Source organism: Pelophylax lessonae (genome assembly GCF_965119305.1).
Source record: "Pelophylax lessonae genome assembly, chromosome: 10".
Taxonomy (NCBI): domain Eukaryota; kingdom Metazoa; phylum Chordata; class Amphibia; order Anura; family Ranidae; genus Pelophylax; species Pelophylax lessonae.
Window position 1 is genome coordinate 226,136,487 of NC_138777.1, and position 24,261 is coordinate 226,160,747.

At 45.6% G+C, this 24,261-nt stretch overlaps 1 protein-coding gene across 1 annotated transcript in view; it reads right to left on the reverse strand.

The window, feature by feature from the left end:
• Positions 1-1,160: 1,160 nt before the first annotated feature.
• LOC309566059 (neural-cadherin-like) overlaps positions 1,161-24,261 on the reverse strand; it is a 214,732-nt gene continuing 191,631 nt past the window's right edge. Inside the window, exons 26-33 of the mRNA XM_082271084.1 lie at positions 22,703-22,820; positions 22,367-22,541; positions 18,045-18,211; positions 15,294-15,552; positions 10,127-10,307; positions 5,774-6,012; positions 5,066-5,220; positions 1,161-1,705 (exon numbers count right to left, since the gene is read on the reverse strand). Coding sequence (XP_082127210.1) covers positions 1,286-1,705; positions 5,066-5,220; positions 5,774-6,012; positions 10,127-10,307; positions 15,294-15,552; positions 18,045-18,211; positions 22,367-22,541; positions 22,703-22,820 — 1,714 coding nt within the window. The 3' untranslated portion in view covers positions 1,161-1,285. The remainder of the gene's footprint in view (positions 1,706-5,065; positions 5,221-5,773; positions 6,013-10,126; positions 10,308-15,293; positions 15,553-18,044; positions 18,212-22,366; positions 22,542-22,702; positions 22,821-24,261) is intronic.

Below are 24,261 nucleotides of genomic sequence, written 5' to 3' on the forward strand. Positions count from 1 at the left end.
CACAGTGACCAATCAGAGCAGATCACATGACATCCATTGTAAACAATAGATGGCTTCATTAGATGCCATCTATTCTATACAATTGTGTTGCTAGCTGTGATTGGTCACAGTGATCACATGGTACAGTTAGGGCCAATCACAGCCCATCTGTATCACGTGATTAGCTTTGGCCAACCACAGTAGCAAACACTGAATCAGTTCCATTCACTAAAATTGGTTGCTTATACCAATGAAATTAACTGGTATAAGCAATCGTAATGTGTTAAAAAAAATCCTGATCACTTCCCCAGAGTTGTACAGCGTTACTATGGTAATACTGTATAGCTGTGATTGGTCACATTGATCACATGGTACAGACAGGGCCAATCACAGCCTATCTGTACCACGTGATTAGCTTTGGCCAATCACAGCTAACCACAGTAGCAAACACTGAATGAATCAGTTTCATTCAGTAAAAATGGTTGCTTATATCAATGAAATTCACTGGTATAAGCAATCATAATGTGTTAAAAAAAAAAATATATATATATATCCTGATCACTTCCCCAGAGTTGTACACTGTTACTATGGTAATACTGTATTGCTCTAGGTCCTAGGCAGGCTGTATTTGCATGCAGAGTAGTAACGCCCACATGTGATACAGACCCTCCATGATTAAAAGTACTGAAAGCCAATAAATGAAAGAGGCGCTTGGAAAAGAAGAAGGGGGCAGACCAGGGACAGTCAGGCTGGTCATCCTCCAGACAGGAAGTGAGGCGGAGCTCTATGTGACTTGCTGCAGCTTCTAATGCACAGTGTGAGAAGCTCACAGTGTGCAGCAAAATCAGAGTAAGCCAGTTCAGTCCAGGGAGGAGCCCTGGATAGCAGTAAAAACCCGACAGGAGGAGTTCTAACCCCTCCCCTTTCCATCCTTACTGGAAGAAAAAAAAAAGTTTTTGTCTGGGCATACACTTTAAGGGGGTCACCGCAAGGGTTGTAACAACTTACAAAGTTCCTGAAGGTTCCTGCAGCTCTTGTAAGCCTTGCATTGATAATAAAACACCTTACATCTTTTCCTGAGCGTTAGCTCTGTGGTCAAGCGAACAATGCTGCGGCTTTTTTTTTTTCTACAAAATGCAATAATTTTTTTTTTTTCAAAAAAAAGTTTTGCCTCCTCTGCACTGAAGTTTGTGCTATTTAAATTATTATTATTTTTTAAGCAATTTATCACGAGTGCCGGTGGTGACATCAGATTTGTGCAGACGAGCGTTGCATGGATGTGGCGCGGCGGTCCGTCCCCGCCCCTTCACTGGGAGTCGTCATCCTCTGTGTAGGAATAAAGTTTACTGAGATAGTAAAATTTGGGCCCCCACGCTTTCACGTCCTCGTACTCCAAGTCCGACTCCACCCCGGACGAGGCCAGCGTGCTCAGGCTGCCGGCGGTCGAGCCGGCCCCCTCCGTGTCGTACACCTTCAAGCTGTCGCAGGACGAGTGCATGTAGACGGCGTCCTGGCAGACATCGTAGAAATACTGACCAAAATCTCCGCTGGTGAAGGAGCAGCTCAGCCTCGACGCCGGCGCTCTTGATGGAGCCTTTTGGCTGTCAGGCCGCTCGTAATCGCAGCTCAGGGGGCTGTGGACGCGGCGATCCTTCGCCCTCCTACCGAGAGAGAGCGCCGGGCTGTTCCGCAGAGACAGATGGAGGTCTGTCATGTTAAATGCGTCCTGCGGGGAATAATCACAGTAATTAGACCTGATGGGCCAATCATGTACTTTTATTTAGACTTGAAAAGATTGCGTGTTACGTTTTAACCCATAGCCAGCCTATCACAGCTCGGCTTCTCTATGCCTTAGTGTTACTAAACCCTGGACTCTGCAGTCACTATATCTGCTCTCCCCAGGAGCCTGCATTTACTATATCTGCTCTCTCCCAGGAGCCTGCAGTCACTATATCTGCTCTCCCCAGGAGCCTGCAGTCGCTATATCTGCTCTCCCCAGGAGACTGCAGTCACTTTATCTGCTCTCCCCAGGAGAATGCAGTCACTTTATCTGCTCTCCCCAGGAGACTGCAGTCACTTTATCTGCTCTCCCCAGGAGACTGCAGTCACTATATCTGCTCTCCCTAGGAGCCTGCATTCACTATATCTGCTCTCTCCCAGGAGCCTGCATTCACTATATCTGCTCTCCCCAGGAGCCTGCATTCACTATATCTGCTCTCCCCAGGAGCCTGCAGTCACTATATCTGCTCTCCCCAGGAGCCTGCAGTCACTATATCTGCTCTCCCCAGGAGACTGCAGTCACTTTATCTGCTCTCCCCAGGAGACTGCAGTCACTTTATCTGCTCTCCCCAGGAGCCTGCAGTCACTATATCTGCTCTCCCCAGGAGCCTGCAGTCACTATATCTGCTCTCCCCAGGAGCCTGCAGTCACTATATCTGCTCTCCCCAGGAGAATGCAGTCACTTTATCTGCTCTCCCCAGGAGAATGCAGTCACTTTATCTGCTCTCCCCAGGAGACTGCAGTCACTTTATCTGCTCTCCCCAGGAGACTGCAGTCACTATATCTGCTCTCCCCAGGAGCCTGCAGTCACTATCTGCTCTCCCCAGGAGCCTGCAGTCACTATATCTGCTCTCCCCAGGAGCCTGCATTCACTATATCTGCTCTCCCCAGGAGCCTGCATTCACTATATCTGCTCTCCCCAGGAGCCTGCATTCACTATATCTGTTCCCCCCAGGAGCCTGCATTCACTATATCTGCTCTCCCCATGACTCTACAGTCACTATATCTGCTCTCCCATGGTACACGGAACATGGAAAAGCAATTATTTTAGTAAATATAAACTGCTAAATACCTTTTCTTATCAGAAGTATATAGCAGTCTTGTGACTTCTATCAGTGCCTGGTTAAAGCTTGTAGGAGGAGTTTTTATTCTCCTCTGACTGTCCTATGAGGCTGCATGACCCCTGACCCTCTGTCTGGACAGTGCTGATTGGTCCTGTGCTGATCACATGCACGCTCCCAAAAAAAAAAAAACCTCTAGCAATACACACCAAACTGAGCATGTGCAGATTGCCCCCAAGGCTCTGTACTATCCTGAGATGGATTTGAGTTTCTCATCCCCCCTCTGATTCTCTCTCCCATCCTCTCCTTCTCCACCCTCTACCATTCTCTCTTTCACTATCTTCCTCTCCCTCCATCTCCTCCTCTACCATCTCCCTCTCTCATCCTCTCCTCCAATGTCTCCCTCTCCCACCATCTCCTCCACCCTCTCCCTCTCCCACCATCTCCTCCACCCTCTCCCTCTTCTACCATCTCCCTCTTCCGCTATCCCCTTCTCCACTGTCTTCCTCTCCCACCATCTCCTGCTCTACTGTCCTCTTCCACCCTCTCATCCGCTTTCTCCCTCTCCCACGATCTCCTCCTCCCTCGGCTCTCTCCCTCTCCATCTCCACTATTTCCCTCTCCCATACTTTCCTCCACCATCTCCCTGTTGCTCTCCTCCTTCACTGTCTCCCTCTCCTACCATCTCCTTCTCCACTGTCTCCCTCTCCCACCATCCCCTTCTTCACTGCCTCACTCTCCCACCTTCTCCCTCTCCTACCATCCCCTTCTCCACCGCCTCCCTCTACCACTATCCCCTTCTCCACCATCTCCTTCTCCCATCATCCCCTTCTCTCCCCTCTGATTCTCTACCATCTCTTTCGCCACCGTCTACCTCTTGCACCATCTCCTCCTCCACTGTTTCCCTCTCCCACCATCCCCTTCTCCACTGTCTCACTCTTCCATCATCTCATTCTCCCTCCTCTGATTTTCCAACATCTCCCTCTCTTACCATCTCCTTCTCCACCATCTCCCTCTCTTACCATCTCCTCCACCATCTCCCTCTACTACCATCTCCCTCTCCTGCCATCCCCTTCTCCACCGTCTCGCTCTCCCACTATCCTCTTTTCCACTGTATCCCTCTCCCACTATCCCCTTCTCCACTATCTCCCTCTCCTACCTTCTTCACTATCTCCCTCTCCCACCATCTCCTTCTTCCACCATTTCCCTCTCCCACCATCTCCTTCTTCCACCATTTCCCTCTCCCACCATCTCCTTCTTCCACCATTTCCCTCTCCCACCATCCCCTTTCTCACTGTCTCTCTCCCACCATCCCCTCACCACCGCCTTACTCTTCCACTATCTCCTTCTACACCGTCTCACTCTCCCACCATCTCCCATTCCCCCTGAGATTCTCCAAAGTCTCCCTCTCCCGTCACCCCCTTCTCCACTGTCTCCATCTCCTGCCATCTCCTTCTCCACTGTTTTCCTCTCCCACCATCTTCTTCTTCATCATCTGCCTCTACCACCATCCCCTTCTTCACTGTCTCCCCCTCCATCCTCTTCCTCTCCACCCTCCTCTGATTCTTTGTTTCTCCTCCTCTCTTCCTCTCCTCCTTATCTTTATCTCTCCTTCTCCCTCTCCCCTCCTTTATTTCCCCGATCTCCTCTTACCCCACTCTTTCTCTCCAGTGTCCTCAGTCTCCCTCTGTTACTCTTTACCTCTCCTTCCTTTTTTTATCTCCCTCCCCATCTCCTTTTCCCTCCTTTTTCTCTTTCCCTCTTCCCTTTCTTTCTCTCTTCCTCCCCATCTCCCTATTCCCCCTCTCATTCTTCTCTTCTCCCTCTTTTTTATCCATTTGCCCCCCCCCCCAATTCTCTCCTCACCTACCTCCAAGTCTCTTCCCCCTTCTTCTTCACTCTCCCCCCCCCCCTTCCTTGTCTCCCTCTTTTCCCACTCTTTTTTTTTCCTCTTCCCCTTCCCTCCTTCCCTCCCCCCTACATATTCTTATCCCCCCCCCCCCCAACACACACCTCTCCCCCCTCTCTTTTGTTCTCTCTCTCTCCTCTCCTTGCCCTTCATCCCCCCTTACTCTCTCCCCATCCCCACTTTTTCTCTCTCTCTCTCTCTCACCCTCCTCTGCCCCCCATCATTCTTCCATCCATCTCCCCTCTCTTTTTCTCTCCTCCTTAAAGTGTACCTGTCTCATACATGCACCTACAACGATTTTGTTGGCTTTATCACTTGAATACACTAATGAGCTCACCTGATCTTCCTCGCCACCTCCCTCCTCGTTGTAATGGAAGATGTTCTGCCTGGTGTCCTCCACTTCATCGTGATAAGCGGACACATGATAGACGCCCTCGTTCATCCTTTTCTTCTTCTTGCAGCGGGAGAGAAGTACAGCGCCAGCAATCACAGCTACAGCAGGGAGGAATACAGGCATAGTCATCCAATATTCTGTCTGTTACATTGTAACATCTGCTCTATAAGTAATAATTTATGTTCTATCGCAGGCCAGGCACTGACCTTAGGCGGAAAGGTAAGAAGTGGTGGAGGAAGGCGGGGCACATAAAGAGCCACCAGTTAAAACTCTTCTTGAAAAACTATTTTGCAAAAGTTTTGCGGATTGGCATTTAAGTACTAAAAACATAAGACTGCAGTTTGTAATATCCAATTACCTTTCATATCTTAAAGGAAGAGTCCACCCACATTTGATAATTTAGTTATAGGTGGAGCCTAATGGTCTGCGTCATCCCCTGACGTCATATGTATTTTGGATATTCCAACAGTGAGATCTCCCTGCCAAAATTTCCCAACTCTGCTCCTGTCCACCTGGGAGTTTTGGGAGGCCCTGCCCACATTATGTCCCAGCCCCACCCCTTACATGCTTCATAATAAATTATATAATACTGTTATATCTTGCTACAATGTAGCCAGGGAAAGACACACATGGGCACATTTTGATTCTTACCGATCAGGGCAGTGGAGCTGATGCAGGTGATGAGGAAAGTGCTGAACGTGGATCCTGGATCCAAGGTGTAATGGACGACATCGCAGTTGCTGCCAGCAAATCCCTGAGCACAGAGGCAGGAGAACTCGGCGTCCGATCGTGGTATGCAGGTGCCATATTTGCAGGGGTTTTGTGCACACACGGTATACAGGCACCACTGGCCAGTGATGTTCTCTATCAACAGGTACCCTGGGGGGCAGCTACATAACAGAGAGCATGCAAAAACATTAGTATTGTGGGTCGGCAAATTTAAAGCCAATTTTCAATGAATGAACTTTTTAAATAGATCAACAGCCCTGCAGGGGTTTAAAGTAGGGATAGACCAATATGGTTTTCCCAGGGCCGATTTTGGTCACAAAGTATCAGTATCGGCCAATATTCTGCACATTCAATCACACATCCAATGCAGAGTGACCAGTTCCCCCATCAATGCAGCAGAGTTACCAGTGCCCCCATCCAATGCAGAGTGACCAGTGCCCCCATCCAATGCAGAGTGACCAGTGCCCCCATCCAATGTAGAGTGACCAGTGCCCCCATCCAATGCAGAGTGACCAGTGCCCCCATCCAATGTAGAGTGACCAGTGCCCCCATCCAATGTAGAGTGACCAGTGCCCCCATCCAATGCAGAGTTACCAGTGCCCCCATCCAATGCAGAGTGACCAGTGCCCCCATCCAATGCAGAGTTACCAGTGCCCCCATCCAATGCAGAGTGACCAGTGCCCCCATCAATGCAGCAGAGTTACCAGTGCCCCCATACAATGCAGAGTGACCATTGCTCCCATCCAATGCGAAGTGACCAGTGCCTCCATCCAATGCAGAGTGACCAGTGCCCCCACCCAATGCAGAGTGACCAGTGCGCCCATCCAATGCAGAGTGACCAGAGCCCCCATCAATGCAGCAGACCCATACAATGCAGAGTGACCATTGCCCCCATCCAATGCGAAGTGACCAGTGCCTCCATCCAATGCAGAGTGACCAGTGCCTCCATCCAATGCAGAGTGACCAGTGCCCCCATCCAATGCAGAGTGACCAGTGCATGAGAATTAGAGCTTCGCCTGATTACACAGAGCAGGGTTCTTCTGCTTACCTGGCTCGGGCACTGTCATACGAAGTCTCGCCTCCTGGACTGGCTCCTATGATAGACATCACCAGTGTGCTGTCTATCATAGGTAAGAGCCGGTCCAGGAGGCAGGACTTCATGTGACAGCGCCCGCACCGGGTAAGCAGAAGAACCCTGCTCTGTGTAATCAGGCGGCGCTCTAATCCCCATCCCCTCCAGAGGCAGCCACATAGACCCTACCTTAAGTAAATATCAGTCATATTGGCCAAACCTGTGGCTGATACCGATACTTTCAAAAAAGTGAATTTCGGCCACCAATTATTGGCCAAACCGATAATCGGTCGATCCCTAGTTTAAAGCTTAAGAACACCAAATCAGTTTTTCAGTATGTTTGGCATAATGCCCCACTCTATAAAGTTTTCTTAAGCAAATTGTTATAGGTGAATCTATTGCAAAAATATTTTATCTGGAGATCCTGCCAGCAACGGAACTTCTTGTTGCAGGCTGAAAAAGCTGAGCCACTGCCCTGTAATTAGCAGCATCGTTGTCAGCCTGCTATGTGCGCTCCTCCAACTGGCTGTTGGGTTGTCACTCTGGTCTGCAGAAAATGTGAAGACCTTGGAGGCAGCCCAATAGCCAGCTTAAGCTTCCTCTGTAGTCTGACAACGCTGCAAGTCATCGTGAGGCAGTGGCTTAGCGTTGTCAGCCTGCAACAGGAAGTGCTGTTGCCGGCAGAATCCTTCTAGGCAGGAGACTTTGCAATAGTTTTACAAAAAATGCTTATATAGTATAAAAAATTGTTTATAGTTAGTAATGCTGACAAACGTACCAAATAAGAGACATTGGCTTACATACATTAATAATAAACATACAGTGCTTTGAAAAAGTATTCACACCCCTTAACATTTTCCACATTTTGTCATGTTACAACCAAACAATATTTTATTGGGATTTTATGTGATAGATCAACACAAAGTGGCACGTAATTGTGAAGTGGAAGGAAAATTATAAATGATTTTCAAAATTTTTTACAATTAAATATGTGAAAAGTGGGGCCTGCATTTGTATTCACCCCCCCCCCCGGAGTCAATACTTTGTAGAACAGATTTTCCCTGCAATTGCAGCTGCAAGTCTTTTTGGGGATGTCTCTACCCGCTCCCTGGGGGTGTGCCGTCAAGGACCTGCTCCCTGGGGGTGTGTCATCAAGGACCTGCTCCCTGGGGGTGTGTCATCAAGGACCTGCTCCCTGGGGGGTGTGTCATCAAGGACCTGCTCCCTGGGGGTGTGTCATCAAGGACCCGCTCCCTGGGGGTGTGTCATCAAGGACCTGCCCACCAGACATGTGCCATCAAGCTATTCTGGCCTCCCAGGAGAATCGTGCAGAGAGCATCGCCACGCCATAGGAAGAATATAAATAGAACAGTGGTGTAGTGGTAAGCACTTTCACCTAGCAGCAAGAGGGTCACTGGTTCGAATCCCAACCCCGACCAGGGCCGCTGATAGGAGGGGACCACCAGCCCTCTTGTAGGGGGCCCCGAGCACACAGGGGGGCCCACACAGAGAGGGGGATTAGTGATGGACAACAAATACAGAAATCTTCCTCCAGCACCTGAATCTGATCTGTCCCTCTCCCTGCTATCAGCTTTTATCTGTTGAGAAAGAGACAGTCGTCCCTCACTAATCCCCCTCCCTTGTGTGCCCCCCCCCCCCCCTCCCAGCACTTATCTCTGCTCAGGAGTTTATTTGTAAATTGTAACTTTGTTTCTCTCTCTCTGTCTCTCTGATCACTGAGCTCCAACTGCCCAGCCTGTATATTTTTCTCATCTTCTTTTTTATTTAGCATAGTTTTTTTTTTTTAGATTTAGCAGGAATTATGCGAGTTATGTTATATTTGTGTCTGCTAATAGTGATTTTGTTGTAATTTTAGCTAAATATATCTTTAATATTTTCTTGGGGGGGCCCTGGAAGGTAGTCTGTATGGGGCCCCGCGATTTCTAACAGCAGCCCTGACCACGACACTACCTGCCTGGAGTTTGCATGTTCTCCCTGTGCCTGCGTGGGTTTCCTCCGGGTACTCCGGTTTCCTCCCACACTCCAAAGACATGCTGGTAGGTTAATTGGATCCTGTATAAAATTGGCCCTACTATGTATGTATGAATGTGAGTTAGGGACCTTAGATTGTAAGCTCCTTGAGGGCAGGGACTGATGTGAATGTACAATGTATATGTAAAGCGCTGCGTAAATTGACAGCGCTATATAAGTACCTGAAATAAATAAAATAAAATATATACACACAGTATTTAAAAATAATCATAATATTGGCTAAGCCCCCGTTCACACTGGTCGCCTGACAGGTCGCCGTAGGTCGCCTGCCATACAGAAGCTATGGACCCGTTCTAATAGGAGCGACACAAGTCGCTCCGACTTAGAAAAAGGGTCCGGAGCTTCTTTGGGGCGACCTGGAGCGACCTGCATAGACTTCAATGTTATGAAGTCCATGCCAGCCGCTCCGAGGTCGCGGGGCGAGCAGCGCGCCGCGACCTCTGAGGTCGCCCGGCAAAGTAGCGTCGCCCCAGTGTGAACGGGGCCTAAAGGAAAGAATTGTTTTTGTTTTTACCAACATTACTTTAACATTACTGGCTAAAGGAAATTATTTTGATCACTGAATTTCATAGCATTACGTGGTCAAAAAATAAGCACCACTAATTCAAAGGGCACGCCCAGCTGTATGTCAGTGCTTTCTTGTTTCGCTCAGCAGTGAAGCGCGGAAAAACTTTGTCCTTTGCAAAAAAAAAAAAAGAGACGATAGATCGAAAATAATGAGCATATGTATATATATATATATATAAAATTATGGAAACCCCATTGTGTGACGGTTAAACTGAGTTGGGTGGAAGGTTCCCCTTTCCTATTTCTCTCCCTGTCCTTTCCTCCTTTCCTCTTCTCCCCTTCCCCCCCCCCCCCCCTTTTTTTTTTTTTTTTTTTGTGGTAAAATGTTATGATCAATAATTTTATTGCAACATTTTATGTTGATATTTTGCTGTTTTGTTTTTTTTTTGTGTATGTGAATTATTATTTTTTTGGGAAAATTACAATAAAAGAGATATTGAAAAAAAAAAAAGTATGCAGCGTCAGCTTCCATTTTACTAGTCTGACAGGTTCACTTTCAAGAGCACCCTCCTCCTATAACACAGAAAGCCAATAAAGAATGCATGCCTTGCCAGTTGCAGGTCCTATAGTGAAGATTGTCTTACCTGCATTCATGTAACATCCACATATCAGTGCAGACAAAGCCCCGGCTACAAGGAGCGCTCCTGCAGACGTCGGAGTTACACCCTCTGCTCACTCCTTGCTTCCCAACCATGGTCACCGGAGAGCTGGACTGGTTTTCCATGGGCAGTCGGTAGCTGTTCAGTCTTACATCCTTCATGCAGCCTATTGACATGGAGTACAAATCATCAGCTTCCACTGTCAATGCAGACTAAAGATAAGCAGACATCTTTAACCACTTAAGCCCTGGAAGATTTTACCCCCTTCCTGACCAGGCCCTATTTTGCGATTCGGCAATGCGTGACTTTAACGGACAATTGCGCGGTCGTGCGACACTGTAACTAAACGAATTTGACGTCCTTTTTTTCCCCACAAACAGAGCTTTCTTTTGGTGGTATTTGATCACCTGTGCGATTTTTTGATCATGCGCTATAAACAAAAAAAGAGCGACAATTTTGCAAAAATAACAATATTTTTCACATTTTTTTTATATGAAATTCCCCCCAAAAAATGTAAAAATCTAATTTTTTTTAACATTTTAGGCCAATTTGTTTTCTGCTACATATGTTTGGTGAAAAAAAAAAATCGCAATAAGCGTATTTTGATTGGTTTGCGCAAAAGTTATTGCGTTTACTAACTAAGGGAAAGATTTTTGTCATTTTTTTTTTTTTTTTTTAACGAGTAATGGAGGCGATCTGCGATTTTTTTGCGGGACTGTGACATTGCGGCGAACAGATCGGACCCTTGACTGACATTTTTGACACTTGTGGGGTTACCAGTGACATTACTACAGCAATCAGTGCTAAAAATATGCACTGTTACTGTAAGAATGACACTGGCAGGGAAGGGGTTAACTTTATTGGAGAAGGAGGGGTTAAGTGTGAAGGAGGGGTTAAGTGTGTCCCTAGGGGCGTGCTTCTAACTGTGATTGGATGTGGCTTGTTGTGTAACTACAGAGATATACGATTCTACATAGCAGGACCGTATGATCTCTGCACTTACACAAGGGAGAATGACAGACGGCTGTGTTTACATTAGCCGCCTGCCTTTCTCCCTCTGCAGCGGACGATCACGAGTGACCGGCGGACATCGGGTCCGCCGGTCATACGTGGGGATCACAGTGAATGAGCGGGGGCGGGAGCGCGCTTCGCATACAGAGGAACCCCCCCTGCCTCTCTCATCGGGACCCCCCCTGCCTCCACCACCAGGACTCGCTCCAGTGATGCCCCAGATGACTTGTACATCTTGCTGAGCTGCCTCTCATTCACCTGAGTTATGTGAGTGTAATACTGCTTTACTTTACATTAAAATGTCTTGCTGCACTTAGAAGACGCTGCGCTTCTTCCCTCTTGTCTCCCCCCAGAGATCACTTCTCTTTCTCCCGCCGCCAGCCGCTACAGTGGACAGCTATCCCCTGAACTTGGGACCCCCTGACCCCTGTTTTTTCCCCCTCCCCTCCCTTTTTTCTCTCTCCCGGTCCCCGGGACTAGCCCATACTGAGACCTCTTCTTGTGCCAATGTACCACTAAACTATTTTGCATGTAATAGACTTCAATGGATCTGCACCCAAAGCGCAAGTATTACATTTTTGCCGCAATTTACGTTTTGCGTTTTTTTTAAATCTGCCCAACAACAAATGAAAAAAAAAAAATCAAAATGCAAATCGTTGTAAAATAACGGCAAAATTGCGGTAAAAAAAAAAAAACCGTGGACAGCACAGCAAAAAGCACTACAGAAATGCTTAAAAGCCACATGCATAGGTGTGAATTGAGCCTTAGTGCCGGTTCACACTGGTGCGACGCGGGAAACCCTGCGAATCAGTGCCAGTTGCCAAATTGCACAGTGGTTCACACTGAGATCTGAGAATCGCTGGGGATGTCAATATAAAGTTAATGACACCCCCAGATTGGTTCGCAGATTGCAGTGCGAACTGTGAAATGGTGCAGGAATTGGATCGCATTGGTGTGAACACCCATGTTATCCGATTCCAGCGTGAACCAAAAAAAAAAGCATCCTGCACCATTTTGGTGCGAATGTGATGCGATTTTAGCCATACATTTTGTACGGCTGAAATCGCATCGCACAGACATCACATGTGATCTGCACAGCAATGCATTGCGAATCACATGCGATGTCTGGCATCACACTAGTGTGAACCAGCACTTAAAGCAGAGTTCCGCCCCCCCTCCAAAAATTCAAAGTCAGCAACTACACACACTGTACATATAACGTAGCTGCTGACTTTTAATATTAGGACACTTACCTGTCCTGGAGTCCAGCAATGTCGGCACCGCAGCTGATGTTTCCATCGGCTGTCGGGTGCTGCCGCTGCCATTCACAGGCGGGTCCCTACTGCGCATGTGCGAAGCACGCTGCGCATACAGATTGGCTCGGCGGCGGGGGTAGGAGGAGGAGGGGGCCAAACTTCGCTGCGGCGCCGTTTCCCGGAAGTGGGGAAGGGTACCTATCAAAAACAGGTACCTGTTCCCCCGAAAGGTGCCAAATGTGGCACCGGAGGGGGGGGAGGAAGCAAATGAGTGGGAGTTCCACATTTGGGTGGAACTCCGCTTTAAAGTAGCTGCAACTGTGTTTTTAGCGGTTTAGCTGCACTTGGCCTATAAAAGCCCATACAAGCACAAATGTACAAGATTAGAAATAAAAAATGATTTTTGTACTCACTGTAAAATCATTTTCTTGGGATTCATTGAGGGACACAAAAGTCCTAAACCTTTGGGATATACTGCCGCATGCAGGAGGATTGGACACTGGCAAACAAAAAACACTCAGCCAGCCCAAGATAACCCCTTCCACTAACAGCATGTCTTAGTTTTGTAGCAAAGGAGTACTAGGAGTATGATTACCCGGTGGAAGTTGAAGTCCATCCTGGTATTAGGATGAAAGGCATATATCTGGGTGTAATGATCACACGGTGCCACCAGAGCATCCACTGCAGTGGTTGTCAACCTGTGAGCTAAAGGGGGCCTAAAATGCGGCCCCTGACATCACCAAAGGGCCACACATATTGTGCAATATGTAATACTTGAGAGGACTATCAGAAACTGCAGACCTAAGAGGAAATGAGGGTCAGAGAATGTGGACAGGATACATTGTTGGCTGGGGAGATGCTGCAAAAGACAATACGAAACTGGGAACGCCTTACATGAGGCTTGTAGAGATCAATGCTATTACCATAATCAATGTTCCCACTACAGACTGCTGAGGTCTGAGGGCCACATATCATATACCAAACGGCAAGATGCGGTCCTCAGGTCTTAGGCTGGGCACCAGTGATCTATTGCTTCCACCAGTGGATCCATGCACCTGGATACAACCCTGTCCAGTTTTTTGTAGAACCTAGGCAGCCTACAGGTCCACATCTTGTGTCCCCACCTATGATATAGGAAAACCTCCAGGTGTAGGGATCACTCTCTGTAAATAAATAAATAAGTAAATCTGTCTGATAATGGTCTACATCTGCAATGTTCAAGACTAATAAGGCTAGAATGTGGGCTGACTGAATCTTCTCTACCTCTCAGCCTGAAGACCAGAGAGAATGAGGCTCCTCCTGAGGATGAAACACTCCAAGACCAGGCCCAGATATTCCAAGGAATGAGTCGATTCCAATGGCAATTTCTGAAGGTTCACTTTCAGGCTTTAGTTGTAACCTCTAATCCAGCGGGGTCTGGATGCAGAATAAAATGTATGTGTGTCACTTATTTTGGTAAGCAAAACAAGTTAGGCTGGGAACAGCCTAGCCAAATTTCTGTGATTTGGAGATCTCGACCAGCAGTGTAGAGTCTAAAGAATGTGTAGTCCTGCCATAGACTGGATTTGCTCTATTCTCAGCCCCAAGGCTAGAGAGACTGAAGCTTCTCCTTCTGATGGAACACTCCAAGACCAGTCCCAGATACTCCAAGACCAGGCCCAGATACTCCAAGACCAGTCCCAGATACTCCAAGACCAGCCCCAGATACTCCAAGACCAGTCCCAGATACTCCAAGACCAGGCCCAGATACTCCAAGACCAGTCCCAGATACTCCAAGACCAGGCCCAGATACTCCAAGACCAGTCCCAGATACTCCAAGACCAGGCCCAGATACTTCAAGACCAGTCCCAGATACTCCAAGACCAGGCCCAGATACTCCAAGACCAGTCCCAGATACTCCAAGACCAAGCCCAGATACTCCAAGACCAGGCCCAGATACTCCAAGACCAGGCCCAGATACTCCAAGACCAGTGTCAGATACTCCAAGACCAGGCCCAGATACTCCAAGACCAGGCCCAGATACTCCAAGACCAGTCCCAGATACTCCAAGACCAAGCCCAGATACTCCAAGACCAGGCCCAGATACTCCCAGACCAGTTCCAGATACTCCAAGACCAGGCCCAGATACTCCAAGACCAGTCCCAGATACTCCAAGACCAGGCCCAGATACTCCAAGACCAGGCCCAGATACTCCAAGACCAGGCCCAGATACTCCAAGACCAGTCCCAGATACTCCAAGACCAGGCCCAGATATTCCAAGCAATGAGATGATTCCAGTGGCAATTTATGAAGGTTCACTTTTAGGCTATCATTGTAACCTCTAGTCCAGCAGGGTCTGGATGCAATCTAAAGCTAGGCTGGGAACAACCTTGCCAAACCACTGCCGGTTGGAGATCTCGAGCAGCAGTGTAGAGTCTTGGTTTAAAAAAGGTAAAGGCTACAAAATGTGCAGTAAAAAAAAGGTTCATATTTACAACCACACAGCTAAAGTGAAGATGCCCATCCTCCTAGGACCCCAATAAAAAACGAATGCATGTTAGTAGTAGGAGGGGTTATCCTGCACCGACCTACAGTCGATTTTTTTGCCATTGTCCAATTACCTTGTAGGCGATGGTATCACCTGAAGATTTTAGACTCCTTATTTAAGACTCCCTTTGTATCTCAATGGAGGAGAAAGAAAAACTATGCTATACTTTAAAGCCGAATTCCAGGAAAAGATAACAGACACACATTAGTATTTCTCTGTATTTATTACATCAGTAAAAATAGTTCAGCTTTAAAGACTATTTATAAATATACTCCAGGTTCTCAGTATGACACTCAACCCAAGGTGGTGTTGCATTCATTGTGTCCAACCATGCTTTTAATCAGTTTGGTTATCGTACCTTCGAAACTTGGCTCTTCCATCTTGCCGCTTCCTAGAAAAACACTGCTTGGCTCCACTTTAATTTCCTTGTATGTGCCATGCGCCACTGTGACCTCACCGTGTTCTGATCCGCTGCTCATACGCAGAGTGAATTCATTCTGAAGCCGCTCCAAACTAACTTCACACCACTCCCCGGAATCCAGTCTGTGGCCGGTGAGTTTCACTACGTAGTTACCATCGCCAATATTATATGAAGCAGTTAGGATGCCACGTTCCACCTATTGGAAAGGAGGCAAAAATGGCTTCCATCAAAAACTGTGTTATTGGCAGGAATTTTTTCGAGGTGCACAGAGTTTTCTATGGTTGCAAGGATTATAATTTGAATTTATATAACAGCCCTACTCTGGGGCTAAGCTTAACTTCTATAGAACAAGTCAAGATTTAAATATAACATCAGCTGTTTATACCTCTGATTTTGACATGGGGTTTTCAGTGAAGGTAACCTTGGGTTTCTGCATCATAGCCTCAGTTTAGACCCCCATACTCCCCGAAACTAAGGACCCCGGTTACCCCTAAGGCCATGATGCTCTGAACTTTTCACTCAGTCTTCTACAGTAGGTTGACCTAGTAGTAGTTAGTCACATTTAACTGGACTTCTTCTGTAATGTTAAAGACACAGCTTGTCCACAAATTTACATGGAAAGGCAGATGTCATGGTCTAAGGACAGGACGGGGGTGTGAAAATTGTGGAACCACTCTGGCCTGGTTACAAAATCCCATTCTTTGTTTCAGGTTAAATAAACAATAATCCAAACGTGGCCATTTTTTCGCTCTTATCCTCACTTTTTGTTTGCTCTTAGTCATATCAGTAATTGCCACTTGTAGCTTTTCTGCCGTGCACTCCAAGACTCACTCACATCCTTCTCACTTTCCTTGACTATCTTTCTCTTGTATTCTGCGCCCACGTGGTGTTCTGGAGCACATTGTTGGGTAATTATGTAGAACGTATAGTTGACCTTTTGAAACCCCCTTCGACACTTTCTTACGAACCCCATTTGGGATGCTTTGAGGGCTCAGGTCCTACATCTTGAAATTTCAGGATTGCATTATATTTTGTGATACTTCTATATCCACCTCATTGCTAACTTTCTCTAGACGCTGTTAAACCCTAGATTGTTAATGTGATTCTCGATTCTTGCTTAAATTGTTCACACTGTTTTTTTTTTTTTGGTATTACATTAGCCGCCTGCCTTTCTCCCGGTGTAATCGATGATCGCGAGTGACCGGAGGACATCGGGTCCCCCGGTCACTCGCGCAGGGGGGTCCTTGAGCGAGCGGGAGCACGCCCGCTCCTTAGAGCCTCACAGGCTAGCGACGTAGTACTACGTCACTTTGCCTGTGAGGGGCTGACTGACAACGTAAATCGTCGTTAGGCAGTCGGCAAGTGGTTAAATACTTAATAAAATATATATTTGCCTCTAAATAAACATTATTCCTTCAATTAACAGGGCTGAAGAACTAAATTTTTGTCAAAACTCTGGGGTAGAGATGTTAAAATAGCGTTATATGTGGAAGACGGATGAGGCCCCCCACTCCTGTTCAATGATGGTTGTTACAGTTTGACATAGATGGCCTATTGCCCTATTTGATGCCTATTACAAACCAGTTGTCTTCTCTGTCCAAAATGTGAACCTCACTGTCCCCAAAAGAATGACCATTTTCCTTACTTGGATCAAGGTGTTGGCGCTACCTGGATATAAAAGTTGGGGTATTTTACTGATACTCCCTGGAACTGAAGAAGTGGCTTGCTAAAGCTACAAAACATCTTTAACATTACAGAACAAGTCAAGTTGGATGTGTCTACTAATCGATATACCATGACCTGGATAAAGCAGAAGGTTTACAGACACATCCTTTAATTTGAGTGATGCTGGGTACAACATGCACTGAACACCTGAAGAAGTACAGCCAAAACATGTTGGGTGTACTTCTCCTGTGGGTCACAGGAGTGCAGTTCGTTCTGCACTCCTGTGACCTGTCAGCTGACGTCACAGAGCCGGCGGATCGGCCCCCATGCCTGGACCGGCACCCGGCTCAGGCTCTCAGCGAGCAACTGAGAGCCTGACCTGGCCACTTACACCTCCCCCCACAGCCCTACACTTTAGTGAGTGGGGGGGGGGGGGGCAGAGCAGAAAGCTGCTGATAGTCAGCAGCTCTCTGTTCAGGAAGCTATGAGAAATGAGCGATTGGCGGTGTTTGATCTCTCGGTTCTCAATGTTAAAGCTGGCGGGGGACAAATACTCCATTGGGCCGATGCTGCATCCACCAGGGTAAGTATGATTAAAGAAAAAAAGTATACACATACTTTTTTTTTACTGCAACATGCCAACACCAGAGATTTTAGTCTGAACTGCTTCAGTTTTAAAAAAATCAGGAAGGCACAGAAACTTTCAGGTACAAATGTCGAAAACCCAGGACAACCTGGAGCTGCAAGGCCAAAAACAGACCCCCTGCCCCATGTTTATGTATTCCATGCCTAAGCATGGAGCTACAGTTATTTGTGAGCACCTGTTATAGTAATGAGACTATCTATCTCTTTCGTATTAACACATAAGGTTTTGAACAGCTCCTAGGAACATCCACCAGCCCTGTAAGGAGATACCTGATTTTCCAGATCACCAGTCCAGGCCCTGTGTCTGAAAATCAATGACAAGGGCAATACAATCAGACAAAATAATTACTATTGGGAAAGTCTTCTACTTCCACCTACCTGCAGGAAAATGTACTCGGTTCTGTCTCTGGAAAACAGGCTGAGGATTGTGCTGTGAGACTGACGCGTTCTCACCATTGCCTGGAAATGCGTCCTTTGCGGGTGAAACATGTGGGTGAACCTGTATTGTATGAAGCTGCCAGGCTGGAAGAGGTGTTCTGTATCATCTGCAGGATTCAGTCAATATCAAAGAAGAGAATAACTATTTGCTAAAATAATAAGTATCCAAAATGCCTAAACAAGAAACTACAGCATGGGATATGGGAATGGTGGGGGATTTGCGAAATCAATAAAAGGAAGACACAGTATGAAGCATTACCCTTGAAGCCATTTTCAAATCCCAGAGAACTCCCACTAAATTATTATATCTACAGCTCTCAGAACATGTAGCACCACTCTATGCTCCACTAATTCAGTCAGTCGCCTGATAATTCAATCCCTGTCAAGTGTAGCACCCACATGGCTCATCTTATCCCATTGTCAGGGCCTGGATCTGAATCTGCGACCTCTGCTGTGTCTGGCAGTAACTTCTTGCAGAGCCTTATGAGAAACTGGACAGCTCCCTGTCTGGTCCATTGGACAATCCTGCCTTGTGCCTTGTTTATGCTGAACTTTGAACTCCTTGCTCCTCCCATGAACTTCCTATTTTAGCCATGTCTCTGCACTTCCTGTTTGAGAGATTATTGTGCTCTCTCCAGCCAATCTCTCGATTTTGTCACTCCTTGATGCCGTCCGTATATTTGCTACCACTCGTTACTGTTCTTTTGGCTTTTTCCTCCACTATGCTTCTGCTTAATCCCAACATGCGACCACATGATACCGACTTCTGGCTTGCATACTGACAATGGTTCTGCTTGATCCCTACCTGCTATATCTGCTACTGGATCCTGGCTTGCTCACCTCCTGGTGAGGCGATCCTGAGGACCACGACCTTGTACTAAAACTCAGCAAAACCCATATTCACCATCAGGAGCTCTGGTGAATACCAGTTAGGGCTCAGACCCCTCCTCAGGTGAGCCTGCGTCATCCACCAGAATGACCTGGTTCTGCAGTTATCCTGCTAGTTGTGGGAACTTCTCTACTGCTATAGCTACTGGCCTCCAAGCCTGACCCCTGACCATGACACATACAAGGGGAAGATAGAAGCGCACACCGAGAGCTGTTCAATTTAAAATCCGACAGGAAGGCTTAAGCTCTATCCCCTCCCATACCATGCCCTCAAACGCATTTCACCCATCGTGGGCTTGGACCTCCATGATTAGGCCTATGATGGGTGAAAGGTGTTAGAAGGAGTGGTTTGGGAGAAGATGGAGCTGAAGCCTGTCAAATTTTAAAACTGAGTGGCTCAGGGTGTGGGCTTCCATATTCCCTTGAATGGTTTTGAGTAAGTTGTAGATGTAATAATAGATACAAATAAAGAATGTAGCATACCTAGTGTATTTGACACCACGTCTGCTCTATAACCCAAAATTTCTATCAATATTAAACATTAAATAATGATGGCCTTAAAAGAAACAGTATAAAAATTGTAGTTCCCCATTACGTTGGTTTTAGTGAAGAAAAGTTTCTTTACGTTGATGGTTAATGTAATGGTCCCATACATTGGTGGTCATTGGAAGAAAGATCCGCTTATATTATTGGTTAAATTGGTTCTTTACAGACAGCTAAAAAGAAAGCTGATGTCAGTGATTAAGGAGAGACAAGGAACCCCTAGCAACCCTCCAGAGGAACTCTGGTTGATAAAGACTGCTCTAATGTTTGCAGATAAAGTACCCGATCTTTATTCCTATATAATCATGTTGGGCATCCCTTTCCAAAAACGATGGTCATTATAATGCTGTTGCTCCCTCACACACTACCACCACAGTTCTCGAAAGGTTTTCCACAAGATTTTGGAGTATGCCTGTGGGAAATTGTGCCCATTTGTTAGGATATGTATTGATGTTTGGCGAGAAGACCTGGCTCACAATCAGTGTTCCAATTCATGGGAAATTCAACAAACTCATGGGTGTGTAGAAATTTCATTCATTAAACAATCTTGGATTGCTTCATTCCCATGCCTGAATACTATTACCTCCTGTACCGAAAACATCCAACCCTGATTTTCACTCCTCCTTTCCCATTTCTTCCCAACCCCTTATAGCCACCTCCATCCTTTCCCTTCTCCTCCAAGACGAAAGAGCCACTGTAGAGGACATTTGAATATGGATATCACAGCTCATCAGGACCCAAATACATCCCCAGCCACTGCAACCCCTCTTTCTACACCAACGTGCCTATCATCCATATGATGCTGGACACAACAGGAGCAACAATCACACAGTATCTGATATATCAGAGGGCATCTGTCAGAATTGTAGGCTTTCTTATTATTAGCAGATCTGGCACAACCTTTCTCTGCCCTCGTATGGGCACATCTACGACATGTCATCATGATACAATTGCTTAATTATAAGATGGAGTGGCGCTAAATCCTTGGAAAAATATTCCATAATGAGACACAAAAGGTGCTGAGATACTCTGTAAACTCTCAATCAGTGACATAGAAAAAAACATGAAAATAACACAAAGAGATTTTAAACATAATATGTAAATAATATAAATATGATAATCAGTTCATATCAGCCCTAAAATCCAGTGCTGCGTGAACAACACAAAAGGAAAGCTCTTAATAAAATGCTGTAATAGTTTTCCAAATACATTAAAACCTTGGATTGTGAGCATAATTTGTTCCGGAAACATGCTTGTAATCCAAAGCACTCGTATATCAAAGCGAATTTCCCCATAAGAAATAATGGAAACTCAGATGATTCGTTCCACCACCATTTATTCATACATTTTTCAGTTTATAGTCCATATAAAAGATTATAGCAATGTGATAGGTTGTGTAACCATAAAATGTCCATCCACAAATGGCGCCTCCACAAGAGGATTAGAAGCAAAATCCAGCAGGAGCTACAGAGTATAAAAAAAAGAGAAGAGAGGCGCCTCTAAGTGTAACAATATGGTTACATTTGATGAAGGTTCAACATTTAGCAACTCACACAGTTGATGATTAAAAGAGGCACATCTAAGTATGCTGGCATCCGGGGTAAAGCTGTCCACATGGACCGTCCTCCTCGCCGCCATCGACGTCATCCCTTCCATACTGCGCTCCACGAGTGCTTCAAGCCTCGCTTTCAGATCGCTCTCCTGCTGGGTAGTCTTCCCGGTCATGACTGCAGACTGATGGCGGTGAGAGCCAGTGGTGCGGAAGGTGGTCTATGTGGACAGCTTTACCTCGGATGCCTGCATACTTAGATGTGCCTGTTTTAATCATCAACCATGTGAGTTGCTAAATGTTGAACCTTCATTAAATGTAACCATATTGCTACACTCAGAGGCGCCTCTCTTCTCTTTTATACTCTGTAGCTCCTGCTGGATTTTGCTTCTAATCCCCTTGTGGAGGCGCCATTTGTGGATGGACATTTTATGGTTACACAACCTATCACATTGCTAAAATCTTTTTATATGGATTATAACATCTAAGTATGCAGCCATCCGGGGTAAAGCGGTCCACATAGACCACCTTCCGCACCACCGGTTCTCACCGCCGTCAGTCTGCAGTCGTGACCGGGAAGACTACCCTGCAGTAGAGCGATCTGAAAGCGAGGCTTGAAGCACTCATAGAGCGCAGTGTGGAAGAGATGACATAGATGGTGGTGAGGAGGACGGTCTATGTGGACAGCTTTACCCCGGATGCCTCCATATTTAGATGTGCCTCTTTTTATCATCAACCGTGTGAGTTGCTAAATGTTGAACCTTCATTAAATGTAACCATATTGCTACACTTTGAGGAACTTCTCTTCTCTTTTATACTCAGTTGTGACATGATGCTACTTATATATCAAGATATTGCTTGTTAATCAAGTCAAATTTTATAAAAAAAAAATTTGCTTGTCTTGCCAAACGCTCTCAAACCAAGTTACTCTCAATCCAAGGTTTTACTGTAAAGTGATAATTCAATTTCGTGCAATCCAGTGTTCAATCCGAGTGCTCCACCACTGTGCGCAATGGCCGCTCACCTTAAGTTTCAAAGAGAACTATTACATTTGGAGAACTGTTTTTAAAAGGATTTAGCGCCACTCTATCTTATATTTAAACAATTGCTTGTGACACTACAGGTGTTGGCAGCTTAATCCCCTTATTCGTTTGTGGACATTGTTATCTCTTCACATTCGTTTCGTATTTTTCACTTTACTAGTGTGTTATTTCCTATTCTTTGGCACCTATTCATTATTATTACACACGAGTCATTTTACCCCTCCACCATGATACAATACCTCTTTCACATTCATGTCTATTGTCACCAGGAAGGCAGCCACAGTTGGAGGTGCCGACCTCTCCGCTACACCGCGTCGGAGTCTCACAAGGAGCAGAATGTGAGCCGATGACATCACACAATGTGCAACCCACGGAGCTGTCAACGGATTCCAGTTGGGCGCCAAAGTCAAACATCTTGGTTATTAGCCATGTAAAAAATAAATAAGGAGCAAACAGTGACACGTTCAGACCGTGAGGTTTCATAAATTAATATATACATTTTTTGATCGTTTCAGTGGATACATTTTCAGCACTACTTTTTTTTTTTTTTCAACACTACCTTTAAATTTACTCACCTGCTTATTAATGATAAGGTTACGTAGACATCCTTTAAAATGGGCCGATGGTAGGTGTTGATGAGAAGGTGATGCCTTAATCCCACCCAGCTGCAGAACATGGTGCGGATTCCAAACTCTATGAATTAAAAAAAAAAAAGGGTGGGGGGTGAATGAAAAAAATTGTAAAGACACAGTAGGGAATGAGGGCAAAAATTACTCTTCAATACGCAGACATGCTGGGAAATTCCCCTTGACATCTCCTCCCCTGGATGCTCACTATAGAACAGGCAAAGACAGGAGGAGACATAGTTACATAGTTAGTCAGGTTGAAAAAAGACACAAGTCCATCTGGCTCAACCAATAAAAAAAAGTAATGAAAACCCAACCATACAATCCCATATACACAATCCTATACCCGCAGTTGATCCAGAGGAAGGCGAAAAAACCCAGCAAAGCATGATCCAATTGGCTACAGCAGAGGAAAAAAAATCCTTCTGATCCCCCGAGAGGCAATCGGATATTCCCTGGATCAACTTTACCTATAAATATTAGTACCCAGTAATATTAAGTACACCAAGGAAAGAATCCAGGACTTTTTTAAAGCAATCTACTGAGCTGGCCAGAACCACCTCTGGAGGGAGTCTATTCCACATTTTCACAGCTCCTACGGTGAAGAAACCTTTCCGTATTTGGAGACGAAATCCGTTTTCCTCTAGACATAAAGAGTGTCCCCTTGTCTTCTGTGATGACCTTAAAGTGAACAACTCAACACCAAGTTCACTATATGGGCCCCTTATGTATTTATACATGGTGATCATATCCCCCCTTAATCTCCTCTTCTCAAGAGAGAATAAATTCAGTTCCTCTTATCTTTCCTCATAGCTGAGCTCCTCCATGCCTCTTATCAGTTTGGTTGCCCTTCTCTGCACTCTCTCCAGTTCCCCGATATCCTTTTTGAGAACTGGAGCCCAAAACTGAACTGCATATTCCAGATGAGGCCTTACTAAGGATTTGTACAGGGGGGAAATTATATCTCTCTCTCTGGAGTCCATGCCTCTCTCTGGAGTCCATGTCCATGCCTCAAGACCATCAGAGAATCTAAAGGCTTCAAATCTACATAGGAACTGTATACAATATCCTTTTTTATGTATTTTAATCTAAAGTCATTACATTGATGTTACATATTTTTTTTATATTATAATAGAAGTCCTAATCAACCTTTGTTCTTATATGAATGTTATATGTATTTTAATCTAAAGACATTACAGTACATTGATGTTAAATATATTTTTTATATTATAATTGAAGTCCTAACCAAACTTTTTCGTGATAACAGTGGGGAAGGTTTTTTTATTTTTTTTGTTGAGAAAAGTGAAAAAAAAATAATAATAGTTATAATTATTATAAATAATTATACAACATATAATAATACTTATATGCGCTAGTGGACAGGAGCATAAATGCCATATATTTATTACTAAACTGTGACTATACTAATCATGTAGCCACACAACTTTTTTTCCCCTCCCTCCACACTGATTTATACCAACTATAATATAATCTATGATTTTTTGATA